The sequence below is a fragment of the Phalacrocorax carbo genome, chromosome 2 (genome assembly GCF_963921805.1).
Source record: "Phalacrocorax carbo chromosome 2, bPhaCar2.1, whole genome shotgun sequence".
NCBI classification, from domain to species: domain Eukaryota; kingdom Metazoa; phylum Chordata; class Aves; order Suliformes; family Phalacrocoracidae; genus Phalacrocorax; species Phalacrocorax carbo.
This window is the reverse complement of record NC_087514.1, coordinates 141969300-141985955: the sequence shown is the minus strand read 5'-3', so window position 1 is coordinate 141985955 and position 16656 is coordinate 141969300. Positions and strand designations below refer to the sequence as shown.

The 16656-nt window shown below is 39.8% G+C and overlaps 1 protein-coding gene across 3 annotated transcripts in view; it reads right to left on the bottom strand.

Moving 5' to 3' along the window:
* Positions 1-16656, bottom strand: part of CDK6 (cyclin dependent kinase 6) — a 141125-nt gene that overhangs the window by 25826 nt on the left and 98643 nt on the right. For all 3 annotated transcript variants that reach the window (XM_064444616.1, XM_064444617.1, XM_064444618.1), the window contains exon 5: positions 14087-14196. In XM_064444616.1, the coding sequence (XP_064300686.1) occupies positions 14087-14196 (110 nt within the window). The remainder of the gene's footprint in view (positions 1-14086; positions 14197-16656) is intronic.

Genomic DNA, 16656 nt, shown 5'->3' with positions numbered 1-16656 from the left:
TTATTGCCTGAAGGAAACTAACTCTTACCTACCCCTGATTCTTCTATATCAAAGGAGAAGCAAGTTAATGTAAAAGGAACACATATACTACCCATACTGATTCATTAAATCTGCCCAAAGATACTTAGCAAATTAACATCCAAGTATGTGTTCCCAGGTTTTCTTTCTTTCTCAATAACGCTAAGCAAGGAGCATCACAGATTAAAGTATACCCTATAGATAGAAGAGCTTATACTCTACATACATAACATAAAATAATGAGAAAGGACAGTGTTATAAATGATGTTTTAATTCCATCATTATAAGTCCCACATAAAATGGTACATCCTTTTGACTAAATTACTAGTCTAACTTTTTTATTTTTAAATTCTAGATCTGGGGAGAATAAGGCAGAAAAGCAAATATCCAAACATAAAAACATCAGAAAAAAATCTGAAAGACAGAATCTTTCCTGTCATCTGCAGTAGTACAGTGACAGAGTGATAGTGAGGTAACAGAGGCTGCACATGGGCACTCTCTGAGACTTCAGACAAGAGAGCGCCAACAGATGTAAAATTTCCATATTTGAAGGGAAACATAGAATTCAAAATGTTCTACACAATCTAGAACATAATATTCTCAGCCCAGAATAAAATACAAGAAAAAGGGATTATTTTTCCCCCTGTAGAAACATTACAAGCTACGAGACGGAATCCTTGGGTTTTCCCTGCAGCTGGGCTTGTGCTGCTGCTGTGTGGTATTGACTACGTGTTTTGATCTGTGATCACTTCTTTTGCCCCCATATTAGGTGTTAATAGCACCTGTTGCGCTAAGCCTCTCTAAATTTTCAGATAAACATGAAACATCAGAAGAACTTCTACCCCCCCACCCCGTAGCTAATATGTCTCATCACATTCAGCTGTAATAAAACACTCTTGGTCAGGAAAAAATCTCTGAAAGGGGATTACAACCCTTCAGACAAGAAAGCAGGGAAAACATTTCCGTACTAAACAGTAAACTGTTATGTGAGCAGAGGTGAAATTTCAACTTCAAACTTTTTCTCCAGCTGCTGAGTCTGAGTGTCAAAAGACATGAAAGTGGATTAGAAGGATGGTGTGAAGAAAATACTTTAATTTTTAGCAGCTGTGCTGGCTTAAAGTGAATTAATAGACACCTGCAGAAAAACTTGTGATAAGCATTTAAGGTAGAAAGTATGTATAGCAACCATGCAAGGAAAACTGATACAGTTTTCAAGACCAATTAAACTAAGATATAACTTTGCCCTAAGCGATACTTCGTCCCATACAATACACTCTGGTACTCAGGCTGGAGAAGCTGCAAGATTTACATTCACTGGCTCATGACAGTGGGTAGTAAGCTGAGTTCACTTATTCAGAGCTCTCCGGTTACTTATCCTGTTCAAGCTATTAGTGATTTCACATGACATCTTCTTTTTTTCCCACTTGAATCCTGACCAAAAGAAAGAGTAAGTTAATTTCTTATATTAAAGAGAAAAAACAAAAAAGAACTTCCAGGTGATGACACTGCTCAGATGCCATCCTCCCCTATGCAACTGCAGCGTTAACACACTTTATGCTGTCCACTTGTGTGTTTCAAAGCTTCCCAAATTAATTTTGGGACAACTTTTATGCTGTTATCTCTGCTTTGCCATTACTGAGCCATAGCCCTGCTTCTGTGTTGTCCGTCGCACAACGCTATTGGCTTTTGACATTATTTTAATGGGAATAGCATACAACTCTGTCTTTACAGAATCAATGTTTCCTCAGTCTCTGAAGTACAGAGCACCTGTAGGTCCTTGAGCCACCCCACATCTTGAACTTTTCAGTCCCCACATCACCAGGTTGTTCACTACCTTCATGTCCACCACAAGGAGTTCCCCAAGATCCAGGCTGTCATTTCTGAAAAAAATATCTGATTTGCTCAGAATTAAAAGACAAGAATCCTCTTCTGGATTAAGTGAATAACTGGTTGAAAGCTTCCTTCCACGGTAAGCCATTTTATGCCTTGCTTTTCATACAGTTGTGGCTGGAGTGTTTGCCAAAAATGGAAAGTTTACCAAAAAGTCTGGGCCTTCTTCAAACTCTGCTCTCACTTTCCGGCAAAGTGCCCTCACCATCAAATTCTTAAAAGATCTAAGAGATGACCAACATCCTACCTCTCCTTTTGCAGTTACTTTTCAGAAAAGGAAAACTGATTCCAAGGCAGGAGAGAAGCAAGCCAGCCTGCTTCTGTGCCTCAGTGGGTAGGACACCCAGCTAGGATACAGTTCTGACTTTGTACATATACTTTCATTGCCAATGGTCTGATGAGATCTAGGCATAACTGAGTATCTTCATTCTTACAGCGGCAGAGTATGATTCATCACTGCCAAATAGGCTTAATTTAACAGCTACAGATAGGAACATTACTGAAAATCCTCTTGCTACATATACTTCTTTAGATGCTGAAAGCTTGCACTCCAATTATTTGGATACGAACAGCACTTAAAAAATTATTCAATTGTATAGAACAGTGTGTATGCTGTACTGACATAAAAATAAAACCTGTTTCATGGATATAATCTAATAATAAATGCTCTGATAATTCACTATACTTGGTCAAATTCTAGATGATATAGTCGATTGAGTCATTTATCTTTAAGTAACTGATTCAGACTCAGTCAAAATCAATAGTAACTGAATCTTCATGCCAATTTACTCCAGCTCAGTAGAATAAATGAGTGGAAATGAAGTAAGCCCTTGGATGAAATTCTTATTTGACAAATGTCTATATTCCAAAAGCAGTTATTACTGAAAAACCTGATATGTTAGGATTGAAGCTATGAATATGGAGAATATTTAAGTAAAAGAAGAAACACTGCATCAGACATTGTCTTGTTGACAGAGTTGCTTCCGGACGGTATGCATTCAGTGCATCTATAAAAGGAAAGCAGAGCACATTATGCATGAGTTTCTGGAAGAAGTCATATGGTTTGACCATGCATAGCCAGCCTGCCATTTCCTCAAAGACTGCAAAATGAAGCATGCTGCCAGCATAAGAGGGCAGCCAGGCATGTCACTTGCTGACATCAAGAGCCCTCGACTTGTCAAATCCTGGCTCTGTCTCTAGCAGAGTCAGCGTACCATAGTGGCTGTGTCTCACACAGACTCATTTGTACATGGCCAGCATGTCAGCAGGTCAGGCAGAGCACGCAAGCGAATGTGATGGAAGTGCCACAGGCATTGCGCAAACAAAAATCAGAAGCAAGGCAACAACACATGTATTCATATCACAAGGCGAACTGTGGCTTCAAAGGAAGAAGGGACAGGAACTAGTGTGAGTGGTATCCTGCCCTGCCTCTTCTCTATTTTTCAGAACACAGCCAAAACCAGGACCCTGAGGACTGGTGGCAAAGGCAGCTCCAGCTACCTGTGGGCACCATGTGTGCTGCTCTGTGGCAGTCAGCACGCACATGCAGGAGAGGCTGTGGCCACCTCCCTTCTTCCCCAGATTAGGACTCTGTCTTAGCCTTTGACATCTGCAACTACAGCCAAAGCACAGACTCCCAGACCAGCTGGCAAGTTCTCTGCAGTGGTCTGAACCCTGCAGCGTAGGTAAGCTTTTCCACAAAGGCGGCGGGGAGCTGCCTCTGAGCACTGTGGTTCCCTTGGAGAAATGGTTTTCCAGAAATCTAAATATCAAACTTCCTCTCCCTTTCTCTTTGACATTTTGAGCTCTCCTCTCACAGCCAATTATTTACTTGGTACAAAGTAGTACGATGTTTCAGAAAGCGGTCATGTTTTGCGCTGCTGTCCGCTGTTTTTAAACTCCTGCAGTTGTCTGTTCCTTTAAGTGCACTTTCCACTTTTCTCACACATATTTATTAATTTTTTTAGAAGTAAAGAACATCTAACAGCTTTGGTGAGCACCTACATATGAAGAAGTGCTAGTGCAAAGCTATTGAAAACACACAAATGCAAGGCAGATTTGTCCTATATACTTCTGAACTCTTACATACCGTTTTTACGACTGACCAATGGTAGCTTATTATTAGATTTCTCTTCTGGACAATCACATACAGAAAACTCAGCAAAGCTTCCCAGATCAAAATTTCTGACTAGACACTCAATTTGGAAAAACCCCATACTTGGGAGCTCTGCAACATGAGCCACAGTTAAAATCTAGTCTTTCTTCCCTCTCACCGGAGTGCACCAGTGTCCAGGAATGGATCCCGTACACCCACTTGGAGTTTAAATACCTTTTTGTAGCCATTTTCTTATGAAAGAGAAAAGTAAATAAAAACAATGTTTAGTTCTATTACGAGTCAAATAAAAGTACACAGAGCTTCCCCTGGCCAAACTCTAGGCAAAAAGCAAAGCCTCTCTCAGCCAAGTTCCTGAAGAGGGAAGCTGTGTGAAAGAGCCAGGAGACCCTTTCAAAAGGAGAGTCTTTGGGCAGCGTACAGCTGGCTATCCCTCTCCAGGCTGGAGAAGCAGGGGCATGGGTAACACTACTCTGCTTCTCTCCCGTTCGCTGGCTGGTGGAGGGACTGCTGAAAGCCGTCTGCAGCTGGGGATACCATCAAAGCAGCCCTCAGTCTGCTCTGGCTTATCCCAGGAATGAACTTGTCTTTGAGATGCCCCAGAAGACACAAAGGTGTTGCACCTTCACATTGACTGACAGGCAGCTGCGCTGAGCACTGCTCAGCATGAGGGGCCCAGGCACTTCTGCTGCCAGCTGCATTTCCAAACATCCATTACAAACACTACGATGTTAATAACAAGGAATTAAAAATGTCCACACCATGACTGACATGTTGTGGTCTTTCTCCTAGCCACAAGGTCTTTTCCTCTGACCTCTGGCAAGGCTCACTCAGATTGTTACAGGCTGGAATATCGCCCCTCTAAGAAATGTGTATTTTTTAAGGATGACACGTTCAGGGGGATTTCAGACTCGTGCCATGCCACCTGCACATGAAGAAGCTATGGGAAGCTTCCCAGGAGGGGAGCTCTCTCTTGTGAACTCCAGCTGGGCTTGAGCTGCATGTGGCACCGGCTGCCAGCCCAGAGCTACCTGGCCCTGGTCCTTTGGCTGGCCTGACATGACCCCACACCTGAACTTAACAGTCAAATTAAACTTGGTCAGCTAACACCGTTTCTGCGGGTCTTCTTACCCCTGCCTCAAGGTTCCCTTCTGTTTTTTTGTCATGGGTAGTGACAGTTTTTGGTTTCTATGGTTTATCAACGGTTTCCCTTACCAACAGATCTATTCCTCTGACTGAAAGTCTGGCACAGCTGGAAACTAGAAGGAAAACCACAAGTGAATGGCCTGGCACTCACTTACCACTCATCTCCAACCACAGACCGATACAGTTACTGGATTTGACTAACGGCTATCAATCAGCCCAACTGCAGACACTTACAAAGATATCAGCTAGAAAAGGCTTGAGGGAAAATGTGAGCTAGAAACCAACAAGGTATTTTACTTTTAATGGGGTGATGCTGCCTTGGAAACTCACATCTGTTTTGTACTTGATAATTAGTGGTACTATTCCGACTGTTTGCCCTTCTCTCCATTAATGGGCGCTTGTCCTCTGCCCAAAGCCAACGGGAGTTCTGCCTCAGAGGTCAGATTAAACAGAAAACAGTCCTGCTTATCTGAAAACTGGAATAACATGAACAAGTGCAGTCTTCTGCCTTCCTTTGTTAGTTAAGTTTGAAGCAAAATGTCATTGTTGTTCCATCAAATCACTAAGGTCACTAAGCTAAATTGTGGCTTGGGTCCTTTCAACTTAAAAAATGCTTGAAAAAAATCTTTGTAATAGGCTGGCCACTTATCTGGGGAGTAGAAAAAATCCTATTTTATTAGGTCTGGTTTGGAAAAACCATCAGCCTCCCACACACCCATACGCACATGAATGGCAGAAGAATAAAGGAGGAAAAGTGCAAAGCACAGAATTTTGAACACTGACAAGATCTTTCCAAGGAACGAACCTTCTCCCAGTACAGTTGGTCTGGACTGTGGTGAACTTTTATGGCATTTGCAATCTTAAATCATTCTTGTAACAAAACAAGATAATTTCCAAAAATGGCAAAAACAAATTCAGGCCAGAACTGTACAGTACCTTTGTTCAAAGGTTGCAAATCAAGCTGTGTAGCTTTTACAGTTCTAAGCCACAACATCCACCTTTGCTTGTTAAAGACAAAACAGAAAAGCAAAAAAAAAAAATTGTTGTTTTAATTTTCCTGCTATCAACATCTAACTGCGAGCAAGCAGACAAGTGAATGATTACACTTTCGAGCTCTTGGTCCACTAGATACGTTGGTTTAAGGTTCACTGGAAAACACCAGATAATATGATTGCAAAGTCTGTGTTTAAAATTGCTGCATGATAAAGGGAACAGTTCCCTCTTAAACTACATTTAAGATGCTTGACAGTTTATTTGGAAAACCCAAGTTATAAGCAGCATTTGTGACTGTATTTACTCAGTTGCTTTGTACTTAACGTGACTTTACTGTCTTGGGTTTATTATACCTTCCCTCCCAATATCCAGTTATGCATATTTTTTTTTTCCCTTTCATGGATTTCTCTTCTACTCTTTCTATTTCTCTCTTCTTTCCAACATAAAGAAGATCTGAAAATATATTACAATTCTTCTCTCTCTGCTTTTGAAAGGCACTGCAGAGATGTGTCGAAAATAAGACAACAGAGCACAAAAAAAAAGAAGGTTAAGCTAAGAGCTGAAAAAAAGGTAGAAACTTTACCATACGGAGAAATACAGGATCTAGTAGGCAAAGCAAAATATTCCTACTGCTGCGTAGCTACGGTGCCCACTTAAAACAGTGAGGACTAAATGATCAGATACGCTGAAACACAGGAAAATAACTGACAAAGAATTAAAATGCATCTAAAATGAAACAAAGCCCTGTCACAGAGGTATTCCTTGCATGGCAGTAGTCATATGTTAGAGTCTCTTTATTAATCTTTAGAGTCTCTTTTCAGACTCTGTTCATGGTACTATTGTATGTGCAGAAAGGTAAAACAAAAGTGAAGTTTTCACTGCTATCAGTCAGGGTTGCCTTTCTTTCTCTTGCGTTCAGTATGACCAGGATTTCATCTGCAATATCCATACATATAGCAAGAAGTTAAAAACCCAAATTGGTGACAATTCACAATAGCGTGCAAAACAACTCTTAATAAATATAATTTTAAAAAGACAAGGTATATAATCCTTCCCTACAGAAATCCTGGTGATTTTTCCGTTATTTCTTACCCTACATAAATCATGTTAAGTTTATCCACTGACTTCAGTTTAAGACAGAGTTTCATTTATGGCATGCGATATGAATATGTGGTCTCTTTCTTCTGGTCCTGTCCAAACCGAAGTATCTTCAGTCACATCTTTGCCTGCGCTGATGCACGTGGGCTATGGCAAGAATATGTACTATACTTAGAAAAACAAGCTCCATATTAAGGTGCATAGTATTTTTCTGCGAATGTTCCAGTATATGACACTTTTTACTGTTGATTACAGGCTTTAAACAAATGTTTCTGCTCCCCCAGTGCTTTGGATAATTGAACAATATTAATGGAAAACATTTTTAAGTGATGACATACTGTTACTTAATTTGAAGTGAGGGTCGCTTAGTACATATAAATCATTCTGTCAAGTATGCATTCATTTGCAAAGTTACGGATATACTGTCTATTCCCCAAGACCATTCAACAGCAAAGCAACTCATCACAAGGGATGACTAACCCAGGAAATGGCTGGAGTAGAGGACACAGTACTTCAAATTTCCAAGCAATTCTTTGCAATAGCACAATTTCTGTGAATCACTTTCCCCAAATCCCACTGTCCATTCCACTTCGTTCTCCAGATGAAGAACATGCTTAGGCAGTTGAGAACGTGTGGTTCTGCTGTTGAACATACGTTGCCAGATGTATACCTAATTTTTTCAAAGTGCAACCTTAAAAGAATACATCTGTGAGAGATTAGCACCTATAGGAACTGCTAATTCAGACCAAATGAGCGCATGATGAAACTGATGCTAGTCAGAAGAACAGACTCAAGGATGAACTGGACTGCAGACCTCTTCCGAGATAAAAGCTGCCTCTCCCATTCAAAGCACCAGAGAACCTGCAGGCTCTGTTATGAGTTATCACTTTGTTGCCTACTGGTAACAAATGGGAGTAGGCACCTCCTTCTCTGGATAAGGACATGCATACAGTAGCTCACATACTCATGTCCTGATTTCATTTGAAGCTACCTTTTTTATCTGTGTGTCTGTAATATTTTAGCAGACAGACAACAACAATCACACTACCAGAGTGGCTTAAACTCTTGCAACTTTAGCTTGAATGCGCTTTCTTGCTTGTGCTACAGTGTCTCATAAAGACCAGAAGAGAGAGACTGCAAATTCCAGTCTCAGCTCTTCAACTGACAGTTCTTCATATTTCCTACATACATTGCAACCCTTATTTTGAATGAAAGTCTCACAGCCCAGGGGAGTTACCTGTTGAGGTTTATTTCACAGATAAGACAACTGAAATCTTGTACAGGGTCACTGAAAAAAGTGCAAGGAATGGAAGCTGGGGCGACACTGCAATACCTTCTCCTTCTTGACAGTTTGCAACACTGTCTTTTACAGAGATCACTCCAACTAAGCGGTGTGCTATGCACATTAACAGAGATCAGCTCTGCTACTCTTCGTGCCACCCTGTCACACTGAATTGTTTCTAGAGAGGTTACAATCCCCTTTGAAGTCAGGGTTAATTTCAACAATGATTTCAGTGAAGCCAAGATTTTACCACATGATCCAGCTAAAAAGAGTTATTCTTTCACTCAGTGATAGAAGTTCAAACTTTCCTATCCAGCTTCAGGTTTCGGAGGCAGCTTAAAAACAGGTGTTCCTGTTACACTTGGCTATTTTCTACTGCAACCACTTGACCATATTTATCCCACAAAGCATTAACTGAAACTTAAGCTGCAAAGCCAACTGCTTTTCCCTTGCTCACAAGTAGAGGTGGAATCCAGGGGCAGGTGGGTACCCCGTCTCCTTCCACAGACCTATCCTACCACCTGACTCTGGAAAAGGTACATGCCAGGAGTCTGACGGCTACATTTCAAAATCAAGCCATAGTAATGGCTTGTTTGGAAAGGGGAATAAAGATTTACTATATTTTAGGATTAAAGATTCTTTACAATTACTCTATACTGCAAGACATAGTATCTAAGAATGAATATGTGTGTATTGCTAGTTTTTTTAAACCTGTTAAATGTTTTATGATTAAAGGCAGCCTGTAGGTCCCAAATCCAGTGCTTGCATCACAGCCTTATCATCTGACGAGGCTCTAAGCTTTGATTTTGTCACATCTGTATACATTAACTAGAGGAATGAAGTCCCAGGCTCATGGCTTTTCTACACACAGTGATGTAATTCCTCTAATTGGACAAATGTATACCATTGAAAGAAGACTTACATGCCTATATCTCGTTCCCCTATGTCCATTGTTTGTGCCCACCAGGGAACTTGTGCATAGTTATTTTAGTAGTCACACATCTCTTATCTGTTGCTACAATTTTCAAGCATGGTTGGTAATGCAATAACTGTCTCACATATATTAGGAGCTGGCAGAGTGAGCTGAAAAATGACACAACTGCTAAAAACATGATTTAATATTTAAAAGTGAATAAATAATAACCTCATGCTATTTGTGCCAATCTTGTGGTTTATGAAATTCTGGGACTGATGATCTTACCAACAGCAGGCTGATTAAAACACCATGGACCTGGTGCATGAACAGCCTCAGTAAGAAGCCCATGTGCATGGAATTAATTTCCCTTGGCTGGATGAAGCTTGGGACACTGAGATAATACTGTTTTACTTTTTGTTTGGAGCGGTGGAAAGGTTTTTGGGAGAGGACTGTCTTTCAAGTTTTGCGTTTGAATTGGTACCTTTAATGTTTGTGAAGATTGCAAATGCAGTCACAACACCGGCCACTCTTGAATGTATGACTTCTTCAGCTTGACTGGGCTGTGAATATACCATAGGCTACAAAAATCAATGGTCTCTTCTGATGATTTTTAGCTCTATATTTACTACAAAGGAAGACAAACTCAGTTGCTTGTGAAATATTATAGTTAAACTTGCCTATCTGCAATTATTGTATAGGTATCTGACTGATCAGTCCCACATACACACACCTATGAACACCCTAGTCTGTGCAGGACTGAAATTGTATAGGATTGAGGTTTTGACAACTGGGCATGTATAGATACACTAAGAACTAAGCATTGAAATGTTTCAACATTTTTTTCTCAACACTGCCTACTCAGAAGAGAGTCCAAGACTGGTGATCCCTGCTTTCTTTTATAGATCATTTCACCCAGCTTCAGATTCCAGCTGGTTTCCCCTCTCATACTCATTCACTTTGATTAAGTATTACCTAATCCAAGCAAGAAGAGAGACAGTCCCTTCTTCTCTAAAACACTGGTCATGGCTTCCTGCTTTGGAGCTGCCCACAGTCCTTGAGCCAGCTGGAAGTGTTTCATGTATCCAGACAGAAGTGGATGCTACTCCCATGTTTGCCTTCTCTTTAACGAGTTGTTCACTGAGTAGGAGGTACAAGGCCCTTTCCTACTGGCCAGGAAAATACTCAGCCTCAGAGTGAAACATTTTTATAAGTAATGCTTATTTTTACCTAAACATTAAAAAAAAAAAGCTAATCTTCTTGCTGTGCCAAAGGATGCCCCCATGCCATCGGGCCCCCGTCAGTCCTGCCAGCCGTATCTCTGAAGGATTCTGACACACGGTAGCAAGCCATAGCATACCTTACAATTTTCCTTACTGGTTATTACTATCAATGTACCACAGCTTTTAAATCACAAAGAAAACAGTCACTGTAACAAATATGTTTACATTTTTGTTAGATAAGGACAGTCATCCAAATGTGTCTAGAATTTACTGCAACCTACTTAACTAGACAGGAAATTTAAAAACTGAAACTACCATATAAGGAGTTTTTCAAGCAATGCTTTATTTGGGGATGCTCTCATCAGCAGTGCACATGGACAGAAAAAGATGCACAGAGCAGAATAGGTTCTGCATACATAACAAACACCTGACTACTGAGCAATTAATTGTTGATCTGTAAGTAGAGTAGGATCCTTGGGAATCTGTGCAAGGGCTTTCAGGATACAACCCTTGTGCATTCATGTATGCAGAAGCCTACAAATCTGCACCATAATTAAAATGTGCATATTTTAAATATAGCTATGACTTTGCACAAACCTCAGATTGCAGGAGGACCAGAGTCCTCAGCTGAGAAGTGTAATTTGTTTAGCTGAATCATCCAAGACATAGAAATGTTCACATTTACTCTAGGTGTATCTAGGCAGAGATTTATTTTTTGTGTCTATGAATTCCTTTATACACTTCTGTGTATTTCTGATCAATTTCTTAAACAAATCATTTGTCTTAAACTGTTTTGGATTAAGGGTGATTTAAATTAAAAGAGGTGTCTTCCACTTAGAGGCATAGCAACCTGTAACATAGGGACCGGACCATTCATACAGAGCTCACCTCTCTCCTACGCTTGTCCAAACCTACAGCACCTTGGCTGTTTGTAACAGCCTACAAAACTACATTCTAGCAGACTCAAACTGTCAAATGTCTTCTTGGCATAAACAGGATTCTGATATATTTTGTGATGTTGTCTAGTGTTTTATTTTGAAACCCGTTCCAGTCTTCATGATATAAAAAACCCCAGAGGAGTCTCAGTACATTTCTTTAAAATGACAGAGCTTTAAAACCTTTCAAAGAGAAAGCAAAAGACAGTAGGGAAAAAAGGCAACAAGTAACCAGTAAGACAGTAAAAAGAAAAGGTTGTCTTAATGTCAAACCAACACCTACTTCTAAGCTTTAGCTGCATTCTTGTACTCTTATCCTACCAACACCAGTGGAAATGCAGATCAGGTATTAGCCACGGGCACTACCATATTCCAGCAGAAATAGCTGTTGCATTTATTCAATCTTTTGGAAATAATCCACGGAGTTTGCAAAATTTTACAGTTTATTGCTATCAAGGTCATAGTAACATGGGTTTTCTTTTGCAATCCGTTAGGAGAATCAGAAAGAGAACATATATCATACAGAGAGTATTGCAACATTAACCCAATACAACAGTCCACGGAGAGAGCATTCAGTGCTGTTCATTGTAGCTTTATGGCAATGAGCCTTGAGATTAGTCTTCCAAATCATGCTTGTATATGGCAGTATGTGAAAGTCATATTGTTTCCAATGAAACAACATAGTACATACAGACTTGGCAGATTCCTGACCTCTACAGTTTTTGACATTCTCCCAAATTTAGGACTGAGAATGTCAGACTGACCCTGCATTTGGCAAGAATAATAGAAGTCCTGTTTTTGTCAAACTCTGCTTCAAGTCAGATCTCATTTCCATTAAAAAAAAAAAACCACTCTGATTTTGTAATCTTGATGTAATATTTGCATTTGTAAACAAGTAGAAAAATTAACTGTCTCTAATTTAATTTACTGTATTGGATTTGGAGACTCAGTGAGGGTCATACATCAAAAAAGGAAAAATTAAACTAAATTTGTGGTGCTTCTATATGGCAATATTTCTTATCTGTCAGAATACTGAAAACTAAATGAGAAAAGAAAGAGTTCTGAGCATGTAATAAAGTTCTGTGTTCAGTTGTTTGTCCTGTATCAGTCTTATTGCAAATGCTAAAATGAAGTTGTTCACTCTGCTATTTAAATCAGAAAAAATATCAGTGGCTTCATGCTATTGTGAACCTGGCAGCATGTGGAATAAGACCAAATCTTTACGAGTTCACAATGGAGGGTTTAACTGATACTCCTAAAATCCACATTCTTTTTTTTTCTCTCATTTTCTGACCTCATTTCTGAGTCAGAGACAGAGAGGGTGGAGTATAATAATTCTACCCAGGCCATTTGACCAGGCAAGAAGCCCAAGAAAAATGACTTTTCCATATACTAACATTAATGAGTAGTAGAATCCCAAAGTTATTTTGCAAGACTTCAATTAGTATTTTGATCTTCACATTGTATAAATGGAACAGTTGTTTCTCAAGACCCTTGCAGTATGGCTTCTCCTTGTAAATTATACTGATTTTGGTTTCTAGGCCACCCAGTGTATCACTTCCTTTCAAATTTTCTTTATGTATATTCTTTGATTTCACAGTGGGTGTTGCCAACATGCTATACAGTTTCTACATGGAGATCACCCAGGTGATGACAACGTGCATGTTTTGCAGTAAGCTCAACCAAAATGTGTGTGATTGAGTTAATATCAAGACATATTTACCTTGTTAAGGTTCTTGGGGGTTTGTTTCTCTCCATACCCTCCACGGTACAATGTCCATATTTGTGTCCTTCCATGACGAAAGACCAGTACACAAGTGTTCCACTCACATTCACAACTTATCTGCATTGAACTCTAATATTTTGTAGCAAGACAGTTCTGACAGCCAATTTAATCGAATCAGCCAAAAAAAAGGTCTTTTATCTGGGGTTTTTTTGGACTACATTTAACATTTCTGCTACCTTACACTCAGGATAAATAGCTTATTCTTCAGAAAATTCCTACCCCTAGAAATCAACTTTACAGGGACTTCTGAGATCTGAAATAAGCCAGGAAGGGACTACGAGCAAACACCTGATGTTCCAATGCACAAAATCCAGAGCAAGAAGACTCTGTTGACCACCGTGCCATGCCTTCCTCATGGTAAATCCTTTCCAGAATCCAGGTTTACTCAAGTTGACCAACAGCTTCTCTAGCCCACTTTTATCTGCATTTGGATTCAGGTGTAACAGGAATACAACAATGCTTGTACAGGCTTTACCAAGAGCTGAGACAGACTCCCATCAAAAAAGAAAGAATCCAAGATGTCAACAAGTATGAATTCGCAGTGGATATTTACATTTTACACTACAAATAAAACAACCTATCAGGCCTTTCTAATGTAGACGTGATCCAGCGTATTGTACCAGACATTACTGCACATTTTTTCAAATTTCAAACGAAAAACATGAAGAAAATAAAACGGTATTTCTTACTTTCGACGGAACATTTCTGCAAATATGCAGCCAACACTCCAAAGATCAACTGGTGTTGCATAGCTGGACTGAAGCAAAACCTCAGGAGCTCTATACCACAAAGTAACAACCTGTAAAACAAAAACGAACATAAAAGAGAGGATGTTTAGCTACAGAATTACAACCTCATAAGTGTTGCATATCCTGCTCCCATTTAGTTTAATCCAAATTGTAAAAACTCACAGATTAAGGCAAACTGTTTTGGCCAGTGCATAGAAAAGGGTCCTGAGGGAAAATCTCAGTATGGACAGCTTCAGCAATGATGAGTCAGCAAGTACAGAAGACCATCTCTTGTCAAGAACAGTGCAAATCAGTGTATGATAAAAATAAAATATCAGAAAACAGCATTGGTAGTGATATCACAATATCACAGCACCTTGCCAGAACAACTTTTTGCACCTTTTTCAACTCACAGACCCCAGACAATTTCTAGTGGAGATTTGGAGTCTCCATACAGCAAATGTTAGTCTATTCAACAAGGCCTTCTTTTCTGAAGAAGTTCTGAAAGAACTTTTGTGGACGCCTTAGATGTAATCAACAGAGACAAACTGGACACAAATAAGCTAGGGAATACCATGGGTTTACACATAGGACAAATCAGGACCTGTAGCTTATGTCTATCCTAAGCCCTCCATAGTTTATGAATTATTTTTTGTAAAAGAAATGGGGTTAGTTCTAGTGTACAGGCCAGCCTCGGTAAACATGTCTCACTTGTCTCAAAAGTTCTCTCTGAAGAAACTGAAGAAACTATGACATTTTTTTATCAGTTGGATACAGATTAAGTCAAACCCTTACCAAAGGCATTCAGGGCTGTCTACTGTGGTTTCCTTGCACACAGAGGTACCCTAAACTGTCAGTTTTCAACTAAACAACACAGCACAGGGATCCTTGGCAGATTCCTGACCTTTATAGTTGTGACTGTCTCTGCCACATAGTGCTGATTAGACCAGCACTAACTTCTCTCACGGTTTATTTCCAAATGATATGCTCCTTCCCAGGGACATATGCCACGTAAAGCATCTGCTTTTAGGCTGTTCTTGTCCTGGTGGTCATGTCACAACATGTTGTAGAGACCCAGTGGGAATTTCACTGGCACTGCTCCATCGATGTACTTTGATGAGTCCTGCACATTGGAGCCACAACAGAGATGGGGCAGTTTATATTTATCCTTTTGCTTCCTGCAAGTAGACCAAATACAGATGAGGCTGACTGTATTTTCAGCATATTTATGAAAGAACACAAGGAGCTTCTTCAGAGACCTGTGTGAGCTATTATGTTGCTAGAATATAATGTCAGAGTCACGGGAGTATCCTGCTCCTGAATGCAGTTATAAACCAGCCATAACAACACATCATGATCAGCTAAATACCAATCTTTACTTAGTGTGTGCTATAATTTAAACCTCTGACTATTATTCTGGGGGCAGGGAGGGTCTCAACAATTATTGGTTTGTTTCTCCAACAGACACAAAGGTGGGAGATGCAGCATTCAGGAGGAGAATGAAACAAAGCAAAAGCACTGAAAAGAAAAAACTGCAAAGATAAGAATGAAAATAACTTCTAAAATTATGTTAACTAGGGTAGTGAGTTCCGAATTTCAAGACCAATCCAAAGAAGTGTGTAAGAAGAGAGGGGTTTTTTAATGATAACAATATAATTGTCTTCTAAGCAAAAATAACAATGGAAGTAATCAGCCGAATTTGCTGGTCAAAGCCAGCTGAAACAAAAGCAAATACAACATTTATTACAATCATTACATGCCCTGACAGCCTTTGGAACTACTGAATAGCTATTGAAGGGAGGTTCACGGATATTTGCACAAGTGGTCATATTTGCTAACAGTCCTCTTAAACACTTTGATCTCTATTCATAAAATTTGTCTTTGAAACAGTTCAATAACACAGTACAAAGTACTGCACTGGCAAGCTAGACTTCCAGATACCTGTCCACAGAAACAGACACCTGTGTGGAAGTTGGGCATTATTTAACTCAGTTTGTCTTGTTCCTGATTTGGTACCAGTGATGCTTTTCCAAAATATTTCTCTCTATAAAAACCAAAAAAGTTTCTTCAGAGATTCACTCCACGGAAAGAAGACAAATGCAACTGGAGGTCAGGGATTTTTTCTGGAGCTGCCCTGAGTCAGACAGAATTCCTCCTAAAACGTGTATTTTTCCTGATGCAGATATACCTTTCAAACTGAACTGCACTTTTATACTCTCAGTACATTTGCAGAAAAGCCTATTGAAGAAATGTTGCTCTGAGAAATTAGGTATAACATTTTCAACCCATTATTGTTTATCAGTGGCTGGACGGAGCATCAGGACCAAGAGCTGTGTGATCTCTGATCTCTGGGAATACCACCAAACCTCATGATTCCTGGTTTGAGATCTGCACAGCTCTTCTCACACAAAGTGAAAGGGTGCTTTATTTTCCCCAGTCCCACCAGCCCTGCCACATTAAGGCTCTGCACTGCCATAGGCAAAGGACTGGGGGAAGCACAGTTGTGAGACAGTTTGAATATTTCTGACAAT